Source organism: Pipra filicauda, unplaced genomic scaffold, assembly GCF_003945595.2.
Source record: "Pipra filicauda isolate LSUMZ 115617 unplaced genomic scaffold, ASM394559v2 scaffold929_size49800_pilon, whole genome shotgun sequence".
NCBI classification, from domain to species: domain Eukaryota; kingdom Metazoa; phylum Chordata; class Aves; order Passeriformes; family Pipridae; genus Pipra; species Pipra filicauda.
The window spans coordinates 25,966-37,032 of record NW_024105119.1 but is presented as its reverse complement, the minus strand read 5'-3'; the positions used below and the strand labels follow the sequence as shown (position 1 = coordinate 37,032).

Here is an 11,067-nt window from a genome sequence, read left to right as displayed (position 1 = left end):
GCACTGGGAGCAGTTTCACCTGACACAGCTGAACACCAGGACGGACCCCTTGTACCCACCATGCCCATGACCCCACAGGTGCAGAGCGGGGCTGACCCCTCACAGCCAGTGGGCAGAGGGTCTGCTCCTCATGGAAGACGTAGTGAGCCCTGAGCAGGGCTCCAGCCCTGGAGCTGAAGGAGAGACTCCTAGAAAAGGAAAACCAATGGAGCAGCGAGAGGGGTGTTGGAAAGTGGCTTTGAATTTTCTCAGAATGTTCTGCCCTAACTTATCACTGTTATTTCCTCCTTGAACAGTGCCCCACATCTGGAGGCAACAAATGCCCAACAGCAGCTCCCTCACCCAGTTCCTCCTCCTGGCATTCGCAGACAGGCGGGAGCTGCAGCTCCTGCACTTCTGGCTCTTCCTGGCCATCTCCCTGGCTGCCCTCCTGGCCAACGGCCTCATCCTCAGCGCCGTAGCCTGTGACCACCACCTGCACACCCCCATGGGCTTCTTCCTGCTCAACCTCTCCCTCACAGACCTGGGCTGCATCTGCACCACTGTCCCCAAAGCCATGCACAATTCCCTCCATAACACCACAACCATCTCCTACATGGATGTGCTGCACAGCTCTTTTTCTTTGTTTCTTCATCTCAGCAGAGTATTTCCTCCTCACCATCATGTGCTACGACCGCTACGTTGCCATCTGCAAACCCCTGCACTACGGGACCCTCCTGGGCAGCAGAGCTTGTGCCCACATGGCAGCAGCTGCCTGGGCCACTGGCTTTCTCACTGCTCTGCTGCACACAGCCAATACATTTTCCCTGCCCCTGTGCCAGGGCAATGCCCTGGGCCAGTTCTTCTGTGAAATCCCACACATCCTCAAGCTCTCCTGCTCACACTCAGGCTACCTCAGGGAAATTTGTTTTCTTGTGTTTAGTGCATGTTTAGCATTTGGTTGTTTCATTTTCATTGTTTTCTCCTATGTGCAGATCTTCAGGGCTGTGCTGAGGATCCCCTCTCAGCAGGGACGGCACAAAGCCTTTTCCACGTGCCTCCCTCACCTGGCCGTGGTCTCCCTGTCCCTCAGCACTGGCATAGTTGAACACCTGAAGCCCCTTTCTATTTCCTCCCCATCTCTAGATCTGATTGTGTCAGTTCTGTACTCGGTGGTGCCTCCAGCACTGAACCCTCTCATCTACAGCCTGAGGAACCAGGAGCTCAAGGATGCCCTGAAGAAACTCATAACTGGGTGTTTTTCAGAAGCAATAAACTCTCCTTCTTCTGCATGTTATGGACCTCATTAAAGGCCAGTTGTGTTCTGTGCTTCATTAACACCCACCATATCTTCTCTATTTTTTGCTCCTGGTAGGGGTGTTACTTTTGTGATAATTTGTTCACACCAAAAAATCCTTATAAATGTATATATAAAGATATATATATATATATTTATATTTATAAAAACACCATTTTCAATTCAGTGTAAACCTTTCTAGCCTGGCCTAGAAGCTGTACAAATTGGGACTTGTACTCACTGTCTGCTTAAATACCAAATAAAGAACTCTGCATTGGCTTGTTTGCCTGATCTTTCCTCTCTGACTTCTCTGCAGCTGCAGGGTCGGTGCCTCTGTGCAGAGCTGGGCCAGAAAAGAGTCCCAGCAGAGCAGCACTGCCAGGGAGCAGCAGCCCTTCTCCTGCCTGGCCTCCTCTCCCTTCCCTTCCACACTGTCCTGCAGAGCCCTGTGTTGTTGGAGGCCTCAGTGCTCTGGCAGTCGGTCCCAGTCCTGCTGCAGGACTGTCCAGGGACTGCAGGCAGGGACAGCCACGGGCACTGCTGGCACAGAGCTGACCTCTGCAGCAGCACTGCCATCCTGCAGGGGCATCTCCTCAGGCCAGGGCCTCAAAGCTTCCATCTGCTTTCCACTTTGCTCTCCAGGATGTGCCCAACACAACGCCCTGCAGAGGAAAACAGCAGTGACCAGCACAAGGGGGGGAGTGCTCAGGGTGGGGGCACCCAGCAGTGCCCTGGCACAGCCAGCGCCGCTCCCAGCACTGGCCTCTCACCCCAGGCCATTGGGCTTGTTCTTCCCTCCAAGGAGGGACAGCAAATGACCAGCTCAGGAGCCCATGTTTGCACTGCATGGACAAGACATGCCCATGTGTCACGGCTTGGGGCTGGGGGGTGGAAGGTTTAGACAAAGTTGATGGCAGAAGCCGTCTCCTTGAGCTACGAGGTGCACAAAGGACTCCCTTGCTTTCTAAAGTCCTTCTCAGAGAGGAGCCTGGGGGTGGCTGGATCCAATCTCAGGCTCAGATTTTGGTTTAGATTGAAGGAATTATAGAGGTGTGATTCAATCACTTTGTCCTGCAGGTTTTAGGGATGGCAAATCAGAAATATTTCTATAAAATGAATGATTTATTATGACAAATGAACAGAAAATTGATCAGACAGTGACCAGATGAAAGGCCTTAAACAGAATTATTGACTGCATAGTATAAAAGCCAAAAAACTCCTAGCAGTATAGTGTAAGATAGGACAGTTCAGTCTATCAAAGTCATTCTATTAAAGCAAATTTGATCAAAGTCAGCAAAAACAAACAATCCTGAAGCAGACATTGAGGTAACTCACCCCACAATGACAGGGGGTAGTTCTCTCTCTTTCACATAACCCCTGGGCAGTGACCATGAAGAGCTGTCCCTGCTTCATGGCAGAAGCTCCACACACTTCAAGGAAGTCTGTGGAAGAATCTGCCCCATGACAGTTGGACAAGGCTTTTATAGTTATCAAGGGTTTGACTGTCAGACATATTTGCAGGCCAGGGAGCAGCTTATCTGTCAAATCCTGCTTCAGAAAGCAGGATGTGTGTCTGAAGTTTCATGAAGCATTTTGGGTTTAGCATAATTCATCATTAAAAACAGCATCTTGACACCAGCAGTAACTCACTACAGAGAGCTTGCATGGTTTGCATTCTCTAACCATTGTTTAGGTACTGTCAGAGCAGAGCATCCTGCCAGAAACAACCCCTTGATTCCATGAGTTTCCACTATCTCTCCAGGATTCCTTTGGCTCCATGAGGCCCCTCACTGTCACAATGGCTCCTTGCTTCCAGGATGTTCCAATATATCCCAGGGTTCCCTTGGCTCCAAGAGGCTCCCCAGTGTCCCACCGGCCCCTGGATTCCAGCAGGCCCTGCAGTGTCCCAATGGCCACTCGGTTCCACGAGCCACAGCGGCTGCCGCCGGCGTCTGTGCCCGGAGCCGCCGCTCCCACGGGGCTGCCGCACTCACCGCCGGGGTTGCCGCTCGCGCAGCCGCCGCTCTGCCCCGGCTGCACCGGGACCCGGCACCGCCTCGGGCCTGCGCTGCCGCCTCAGCGGCCACAGGGACACAGGGATGGGGGACCTTTGCTCTGACACTGATGGGGCCTGCCTTTGTTCTGCTGGGCTCTGGGCTTTAGGGAAATTGCTGTTCATTGTCATGCTCCACTGGAACACCTCCTGAATTCCAAAGGTTTCCTAATCCAGGGGAGAGGTTTCTATGGCATCGGAGGTGCTGCCCCTCAGGACACATTGTCAATAAACCATCCAGCTGACTGGGATGGGTGTAAGAGCTGGGGAACACAGGATAATCAGTCATCCCATGAAAACCCTGGAATATTCCCTGCCTGAATCATAACCAAAATGGAACTGTTCGGATGGAATTTCCAAATACTGTGGAAACTCCAGTCATTAGTGACACCAGGATGGAAATTCAGCAGATCACTAAAGCCAGTCCCCTTGGGAGCCCACAACCAGCGGGGCTGAGGGAGGCCCTGGCAGCTCCCCAGCACCTCCCTCTCAGTGGGACACCTCTGGCAGCCTCTCCCAGCTCGGGAACCCTCCAGTTTCCAACACTCCAAAGACCCTCGCTGATGCCCAGGACAATTCTGATCCCCCTCAACAAACACTCCTCCAGCTGTGACCCTTGTCTGTTGGCAAACACAAAGGGATTTGGGGGAGTGTTTCCCTGACAACAAGGAGAATTTGGGAGAGGGACCTTTCCACCCCCAGCTCTTGATGTGTCCACACATCTCTGCCTGGGTGTGGGTGTGAATTGACTGTGGTGGGAATGTTGCTGTTGTGAATGCTGTTGTGAATATACCAATCAGTCACTGTTAAAATTCTAACAAATGCTATTGATTCACTTGATAACTGTTAAACTGGTCAATAATAAAATGCTACTAATCTCTTTTGCCCCCTTATATTTGTGTCCAAATCCTTTGCATTCTGATCCTCTTGCATCCCAAGGCTTTGTGTAAATCATTCCCTTTCATAAAAATATATATATTTTTCATGACTTCCACTTTAAAATCTTCCTCCTTAGCTAAACTACAAAACAACTCCGATTTGTTGTTGACATCTTGAAGACAATTAAAGAAAGAAAAATAATTTGTTTTTCAGTGTTTTAATGGGTCCCACAGTGTGTTTGGAGTTGCATCAGCTGTCAGTCCAAGATGGGTCATGTCAGAACTGGTGAGGTTGGGGGTGAGGAGCAAGGTTGATCATCCAGGGTCAGTCTGGATCTCCTGAGGAGACACTCAGCATCAAGATCACTTGGAAAACACCTCTATCACCTCTTCTCTGAACTAAAAAATATCCACATTGAATTAAAACAAAAAAAGTACAAACTTGGAAGACTTGTTTTGAAATTGCCTTGAAGACAATTAAAGGAAGACAAAGAGATCCTGAGGGATTTCTGCATTTTAATGAGCCCCACGGTGTGTTTGCAGCCCAGCCCATGATCCTGAGGTACTGAGAGAAGATTGAAGCAGCTGCTGAAGAAGTCAGAAGCCAAAGTCCAAGTGCCTTGAAGCATTGCTGGGCCCCACTGAGGGCAGGCACTGCCAAAGCCTCCCCAGGGACTCCTTGGAGCAGCTCCTTGGAGGCCAGGAGTGCAGGCAGACAAAGGCTCTGGGCAGGCCCCTGCAATGCTGAGCAAAGCCTGCCTTGGTTTTGTGGAGCACAAAGGCCAAGGGCTGAGCCCCAGGCCCTGGCCCAGCAGATCCTGTCCCTCCCGGCTGGCTCAGGGCTGTTTGGGGGCACTGGGATGGGAGGGGGAGGAACAACAAAGGCCCAAAACTGGGCAACCCCTGCCAGGCTCCTGAGGGAGGGGCGAGGCAGAACCCAAGGGCAGAACCTGCCAGGAAAGTTGCTTGTGGTGGCCTGAGTGGCAGAGGCAGCTGCCAGAGGCAAGGGGACAAAGGCCTGGGTGCCTTTGGGCCTTGCAGCCCTGCCAGAGCCCTTGGCCATCTCTCCTGCAGGCTGTCCTGCCCTGGCCCTGCTGCTGCTCTGGCCTTGCAGGCTGCACACACCCCTCCTGCTTTCCCACCCCCTCCCAGCAGCATTTCTAGACCCTCCCTGATGGCTCTGCACCAGCTCTGGCTGTTCCCTGGAACACAAAGCCATGGGCTGATCCTGACTCCCTCTGGGTGAGCTCTTGCAGCACAAGGGTCCCTGTTGAGTGACAGTTCTTTTTCCTCACCTTCAGGCTGAACTTTCAGTGCTACTTTTTGTGGATATTTCATTCTATTTCCAATACAGAGAAAAGCTCCATCCTGTCAGATCTCCTCTAGACCCTCTCCAGTTCTTCCTCATTCCTCCAGAATGGGGAACCTCACAGACAGACAGACCAGTCCAGATGTGGTGACCCCAGGGCTGAGTCCAGGGGGGTGACAACTCCCTTGTCTGGGTGCCCACACTCCCCCTAAGGCAGCCCCTTGTGCAGTTGGCCTTAAATCAAGGGACCATTCTGATTCTTTGTAACGTCACGGAATCAAGTGGCACCGTGACACTGCAGGGCCTCATGGAACCAAAGGAATGCAGGGACACTGTGGAATCTCATGGAACCAAGTGGCCAAAGTGACACTGAAGAGTCTCATGGCACCCACTGTGCCTCCCCAGAACTCCATGGAATCAAGCAGAGCCGCTGCCTCCCCCCCGCCGCCGCACGGACCGGAGTCGCCGGCTCTGCCCCGCTTGGACACCTCTGCAGTCAGCGTGTTCTTGGGCAGCACCACTGATCTCAGACCAGAGAGTTTCCCACATTTGCTTTGCCCCCTCTTTCCACTGGTTTTGTTTTTTGTTCTTTGTTCATTCAGGAGGAAAAGGGGGAAGGGAGGCACGTGTTGATCCCTGTTTGTATCTCTTTACAAAAGGGAGTTGGGGCAGACGGGTAGAGAGGAGGCAATTTCTCTCTCTGTTGTTGCTTTGAATAGTTCTGTTGGTATTGCTGGTTTTGCTGCTATATTTCTTGTCAGTAAACTTGTTTTCGCCTCTACCTCCTTATATTTTGTGTCCTTGTACTTGTGGGGAATAAAAGAGGAGTGAATTCATTTTATTGGAGTTCCCACCCCAATATGTGTCTTTAAACCAGGACAGGTTGCTCAAGGGCTCCCTGAAATTTGGCATCATCCACAAAGGACTTGAAAATACATTTTGTCCCATTGTACAGAGAGATAAGAAAGATGTTCTCTAGTGGTGTTCAAGGGCTGCTCACTGAGGGATTTCACCAGGAAGTTGCAGCCAAGAGGAATTTGTACCATGGATTTTATTTGACACTCTTCATTCAGCCAACTTCCCACCATCTTCCATATCTTCAGTCCAGCTCTTACCAATCCGACCATAAGGAGACCACAGGAGACCATGTCAAGGGCCTTGATGAAGTCTGGGCACACAACATCCTCTATTCCCTCCCACAGGGTTTCTGCAATCCCTTCCTTGTCCTTCCCATGCCTGGCAATGGCTGCAGGAGGACTTACCACATCCCCTTCCCTGCTGAGCCTGAGCAGTCTGGAACTCTCCCAACCCTCCTTGCTGCCCTGTTTGCAGACTGGTTCCATGTCTGCCTTTGCCAAGGCCCCAGGAAGCCCTGGGATGGCTCTGACCTTTCCAAGTCTTTGGAAGAGTTCTCCCAGTGACACTGCCCAGCCTTCTCAATATCCCTGACACCAAAACCTTTTCCATAGCCCACACTGCCTGAGGAGTGCCCAGGACACAACACAGGTTGTCCTGGTGGTTCTGGAGAATGAGAAGGGATTTCTTCCTCGAGGCCAACCCCTCCAATTGGATTTGAGTGCAGCTGAAAGGTTTCCTCAGCATTTTCCCCAGTGCCTCCCTGCCCTGAAGGTTTGTGGCCATCAGGCTGGAGCTGAGGGGGTTGGGCAGGTGCCTGAGGAGGGGGTAGAACAAGGGCTGTGTCCAACTGTGCCAGGAGGGCTGTGCTGGGCAAGGATGAGGAGGCTGCAGAAAACAGTGGCACTGGGGAGGGGAGAGGAGCAGCTGGAGAGACCTTGTGCCTGCCCACGCTGGGCAGGAGCTGCCCCAGGATGGCAGCTCTGAAGCACTCCCAGGATGTCCCTGTGAACAGGAGGGGAAGACTGGATCTGAAAATGGAACCTGGAAAGCAGAGAGCAGGAGTGTCATGGGGACACTGCAGGAGAGTTGCAGCCCTGGAGCAAGGTGACAGAAGAAGTGACCCAGTCCATGCAGTGGCCTCAGAAGATCCCACAGCATCCTGGAGATGCAGGAAGGGAGCCCAGCTCTGCTTCACAAGTTCCCAGGGCCTGTCCCTGCCTGTGCTCCAAGGGCTTCCAGCCCCCAGGACTGTGCTCAGAGAGCACTCAGGCCTTACAGCGAGAAAGGGGCTCAGGAGGACAGTGTGGAAGTGGCAAGAGAGCAGCTCTGCAAAGACCAAGCACTGCTGCTCCCTGGCAGTGCTGCTGGGCTGGGATTATTGTCCCCTTCCTCTTTGCAAATACACCCTGTCCTGCAGTGTGTTGTCCTTTAGGAACATCTAAGAAGAAGGGCCTTGGACAAAGAAGGCACTGCAGGGTCCTTTATTTTGTTTAAATATACAGATTGCACAATTCATCATTTTTACATCTTTGGGTCACATTCAGTGGGTAGACACTAAATTAGAAGGTAGATGCATAACAACATTTAATTGCACGGAAAATTATTGCAGGAACAATCCAATGACCTCTGAGAAAAACCAGAGCAGGAAGGCTGGGCCATTAGTGAGTCCCATTCTATATTCTATGATCCAGAAAACAGGCACTTTATTGCTCCTGAAAAACATCGAGTCATCATTTTTCTCAAGGCATCCTTGAGCTCCTGGTTCCTGAGGCTGTAGATGAGGGGGTTCAGTGCTGGAGGCACCACCGAGTACAGAACTGACACTACCAGGTCCAGGGATGGGGAGGAGATGGAGGGGGGCTTCAGGTAGGCAAATATGGCAGCGCTGAGGAACAGGGAGAGCACAGCCAGGTGAGGGAGGCACGTGGAAAAGGCTTTGTGCCGTCCCTGCTGAGAGGGGATCCTCAGCACAGCCCTGAAGATCTGCACATAGGAGAAAACAATGAAAACAAAACAACCAAAACAAAAACAAGCACTAACCCCAAGAAGCCCAATTTCCCTGATGTAGGAGTGTGAGCAGGAGAGCTTGAGGATGTGTGGGATTTCACAGAAGAACTGGCCCAGGGCATTGCCCTGGCACAGGGGCAGGGAAAATGTATTGGCTGTGTGCAGCAGAGAATAGAGAAAGCCAGTGGCCCAGGCAGCTGCTGCCATGTGGGCACAAGCTCTGCTGCCCAGGAGGGTCCCGTAGTGCAGGGGTTTGCAGATGGCAACGTAGCGGTCGTAGCACATGGTGGTGAGGAGATAATACTCTGCTGAAATGAAGAAAGGCAAAGAAAAAGAGCTGTGCAGCACATCCTGTGTAGGAGATGGTTGTGGTGCCCCAGAGGGAATTGTGCATGGCTTTGGGGACAGTGGTGCAGATGCAGCCCAGGTCTGTGAGGGAGAGGTTGAGCAGGAAGAAGCCCATGGGGGTGTGCAGGTGGTGGTCGCAGGCTACGGCGCTGAGGATGAGGCCGTTGGCCAGGAGGGCAGCCAGGGAGATGGCCAGGAAGAGCCAGAAGTGCAGGAGCTGCAGCTCCCGCCTGTCTGCGAATGCCAGGAGGAGGAACTGGGGCATGGAGCTGCTGTTGGACATTTGCTGCTTCTTAGCACAGGGTCTGTTCAAAAACGGAAAGGACAGGGAACAGTTAAGACAGACCTCTGTGAAAAAGCCCCTCCAGTTTTAAAAGAAATCCATGTGTCAAATGTCACCAAATGCACTGCCAGGGAATCAGTTTTCCTCTGCTGCAGTGGGACATGAAACTTTTTTGGTAGAGCTTCCATACACACAAGAAATGTCAGATGTAAGAGACCTTGAATACAAAAGTTCCATCTCTACAGTATTGACTCAGAAGAGCTGGGGCTGCAGAGCAGAAGCTTAGTCAGAGCTTAGAATAATTGTACCTGTGTTTTCCATTTTTACCATCACATCTGGGGAAGGTTCTTTTCCACTGCAGGAATCCTCATTTCTATGGCCCAGCACACAGTGCCCAGCAGAGTTGCCTGAACACCCCCACCCCCAGGCCCTGGGGAAACTTACCCCCCACTCCCTGCCCAGGGCTCTGCTGCCTGGAGCTGTCCCTGCCAGCAGCTGCTTCCCTGGGCCCAGGGCTGGACTCTGCCAGTGCTGCCAGAGCCCAGCCCAGCCCTGGGGCCTTAGCTCTGCCCTGCAGAGCCCTCTCAGAAGCACAGGGCACTGCCCAGGGGCATCTCTGGCTGGGCAGGCTCTGCTGGCAATGTCAGAGCAACCCTGGGAAGGCTGGAAAAGTGACACTGATGCTGTCTATAAGACAGTTTTGATGTCTGATACTCTCAGGTTCAATCCCCTCTAATCTAACAGAGTTCAAGTTTCAGTGTCTCCTCCTGTGCTCAGAGATTCATTTCCCTGTCACAGTGAGCACCCAGACAACCCAGAGTGTAACACTGAAAGAACTGGTTCATTCTCTTGAAGGTACCCCCTGTCTGTCTGTGCCTCTTGCAAATACCTTCTGGGAAATTTCCTGCTTTGATCTGGAGCTGTGACCAGCCCTCATCCCTGCAGCCCACTTTGGAGATCAGAAGGACTCTGCCCTGCTCTGCCCTCCCAGGAGTTGTTCCTTCCCCACAGCCCTTCTCCCCCATCCCCGTGGCAGCTCCTTGGCCGGGCTGAGAGCTGACCCTGGCAGGCAGCAGAGTCCCTGCCCCAGCACACAGAGCCCGGGGGGCAGGACCCTGCTCTGCCCCACAGCCCTGGGCACCCCTGGCTGCACCCCCACCTTCCCACCCCACAGCCAGCCCTGGCACAGGGAACCTTCTGGCCCTGGGCCTCTGAGGGGGCAGCAGCAAGTCCTGCTCTGCAGCAGCTTCTCCTGCTGCACCCCAGCAAATCCAGCAGAGCCATCCTGACAGCTCCTGCCACTGCTGCCATTTGGCAGCTGGGAGAGGCACTTGCAGGAACTCACCTGCACTGCTCTGCAGCCAGAGCCCGACCGTGGCAAAGGGCTGGCAAGGTTCCTGCCCTGAGCAGCTCTGCCCTGTCCTCCCAGCCCAGGATCCCTTGAACCTCTTGCTCCCTTCTCCTCTCTGCCCTTGCTGCCTGCAGCTCCTGCCCTGCTCTGCCATATGGCCACTTCCCCTGCACTGCAGCAACTGGGAGAGTCCTGCTGAAAGATCCTAGAAGCTGTGGGATGTGCCAGCTTTAGGAGATGCCTCCAGGAAGGCAAGCTGAACTTTCCTACAGCCAGAGAATTCTTCCTTCAAATCCTGGGAAGGTTTCTTGTGAAGTGAGAGCTCAGTCACCTCCCAGCCCAGGCTGCCTCTCATCTCTCTGCCTTCTCTCCTGTGCCCTGGGTGCTGCAGGCAGTGCCCTCAGCCCTACTGGGCTGTGCAGAAAAGCTGCTCACCAGCAGAGCTGTCTCTTTGAAGCTCTTCTTGCTTGCCAGGAGCTCCCTGTGTGCCAGGAGCCCAGCCCAGCTCAGCAGCACAGCAACAGCCCCAGGCAGCCCTTGCTCTGCCCCTCTGGGCTCCCTCCAGCTGTCCCTGGGGCTCCAGGGGAACCTGCTGGCATACAGCTGAAGGAAATAATGATGTGCCTTCTCTCAGCTGGGCACAGACACTTCTTTCAGCACTGTCATTTTACCAAACAGACACAGAGTTAAGTCCAAGAGTCCCC

At 53.1% G+C, this 11,067-nt stretch overlaps 2 protein-coding genes across 2 annotated transcripts; one reads left to right on the top strand and one right to left on the bottom strand.

The window, feature by feature from the left end:
* Positions 1-632: 632 nt before the first annotated feature.
* LOC113999054 (olfactory receptor 14J1-like) lies at positions 633-1,289 on the top strand (the record flags this gene model as incomplete). Its single annotated transcript, XM_027742237.2, has 1 exon — positions 633-1,289. A coding segment is annotated over one exon (657 nt), but the record flags the coding sequence as incomplete, so codon positions are not given.
* A 6,858-nt stretch (positions 1,290-8,147) lies between these two features.
* On the bottom strand, positions 8,148-8,666 carry LOC113996387 (olfactory receptor 14J1-like; the record flags this gene model as incomplete). The annotated part of the gene is made up of 1 exon (XM_027737399.2): positions 8,148-8,666. A coding segment is annotated over exon 1 (519 nt), but the record flags the coding sequence as incomplete, so codon positions are not given.
* Between the last annotated feature and the right edge of the window lie 2,401 nt (positions 8,667-11,067).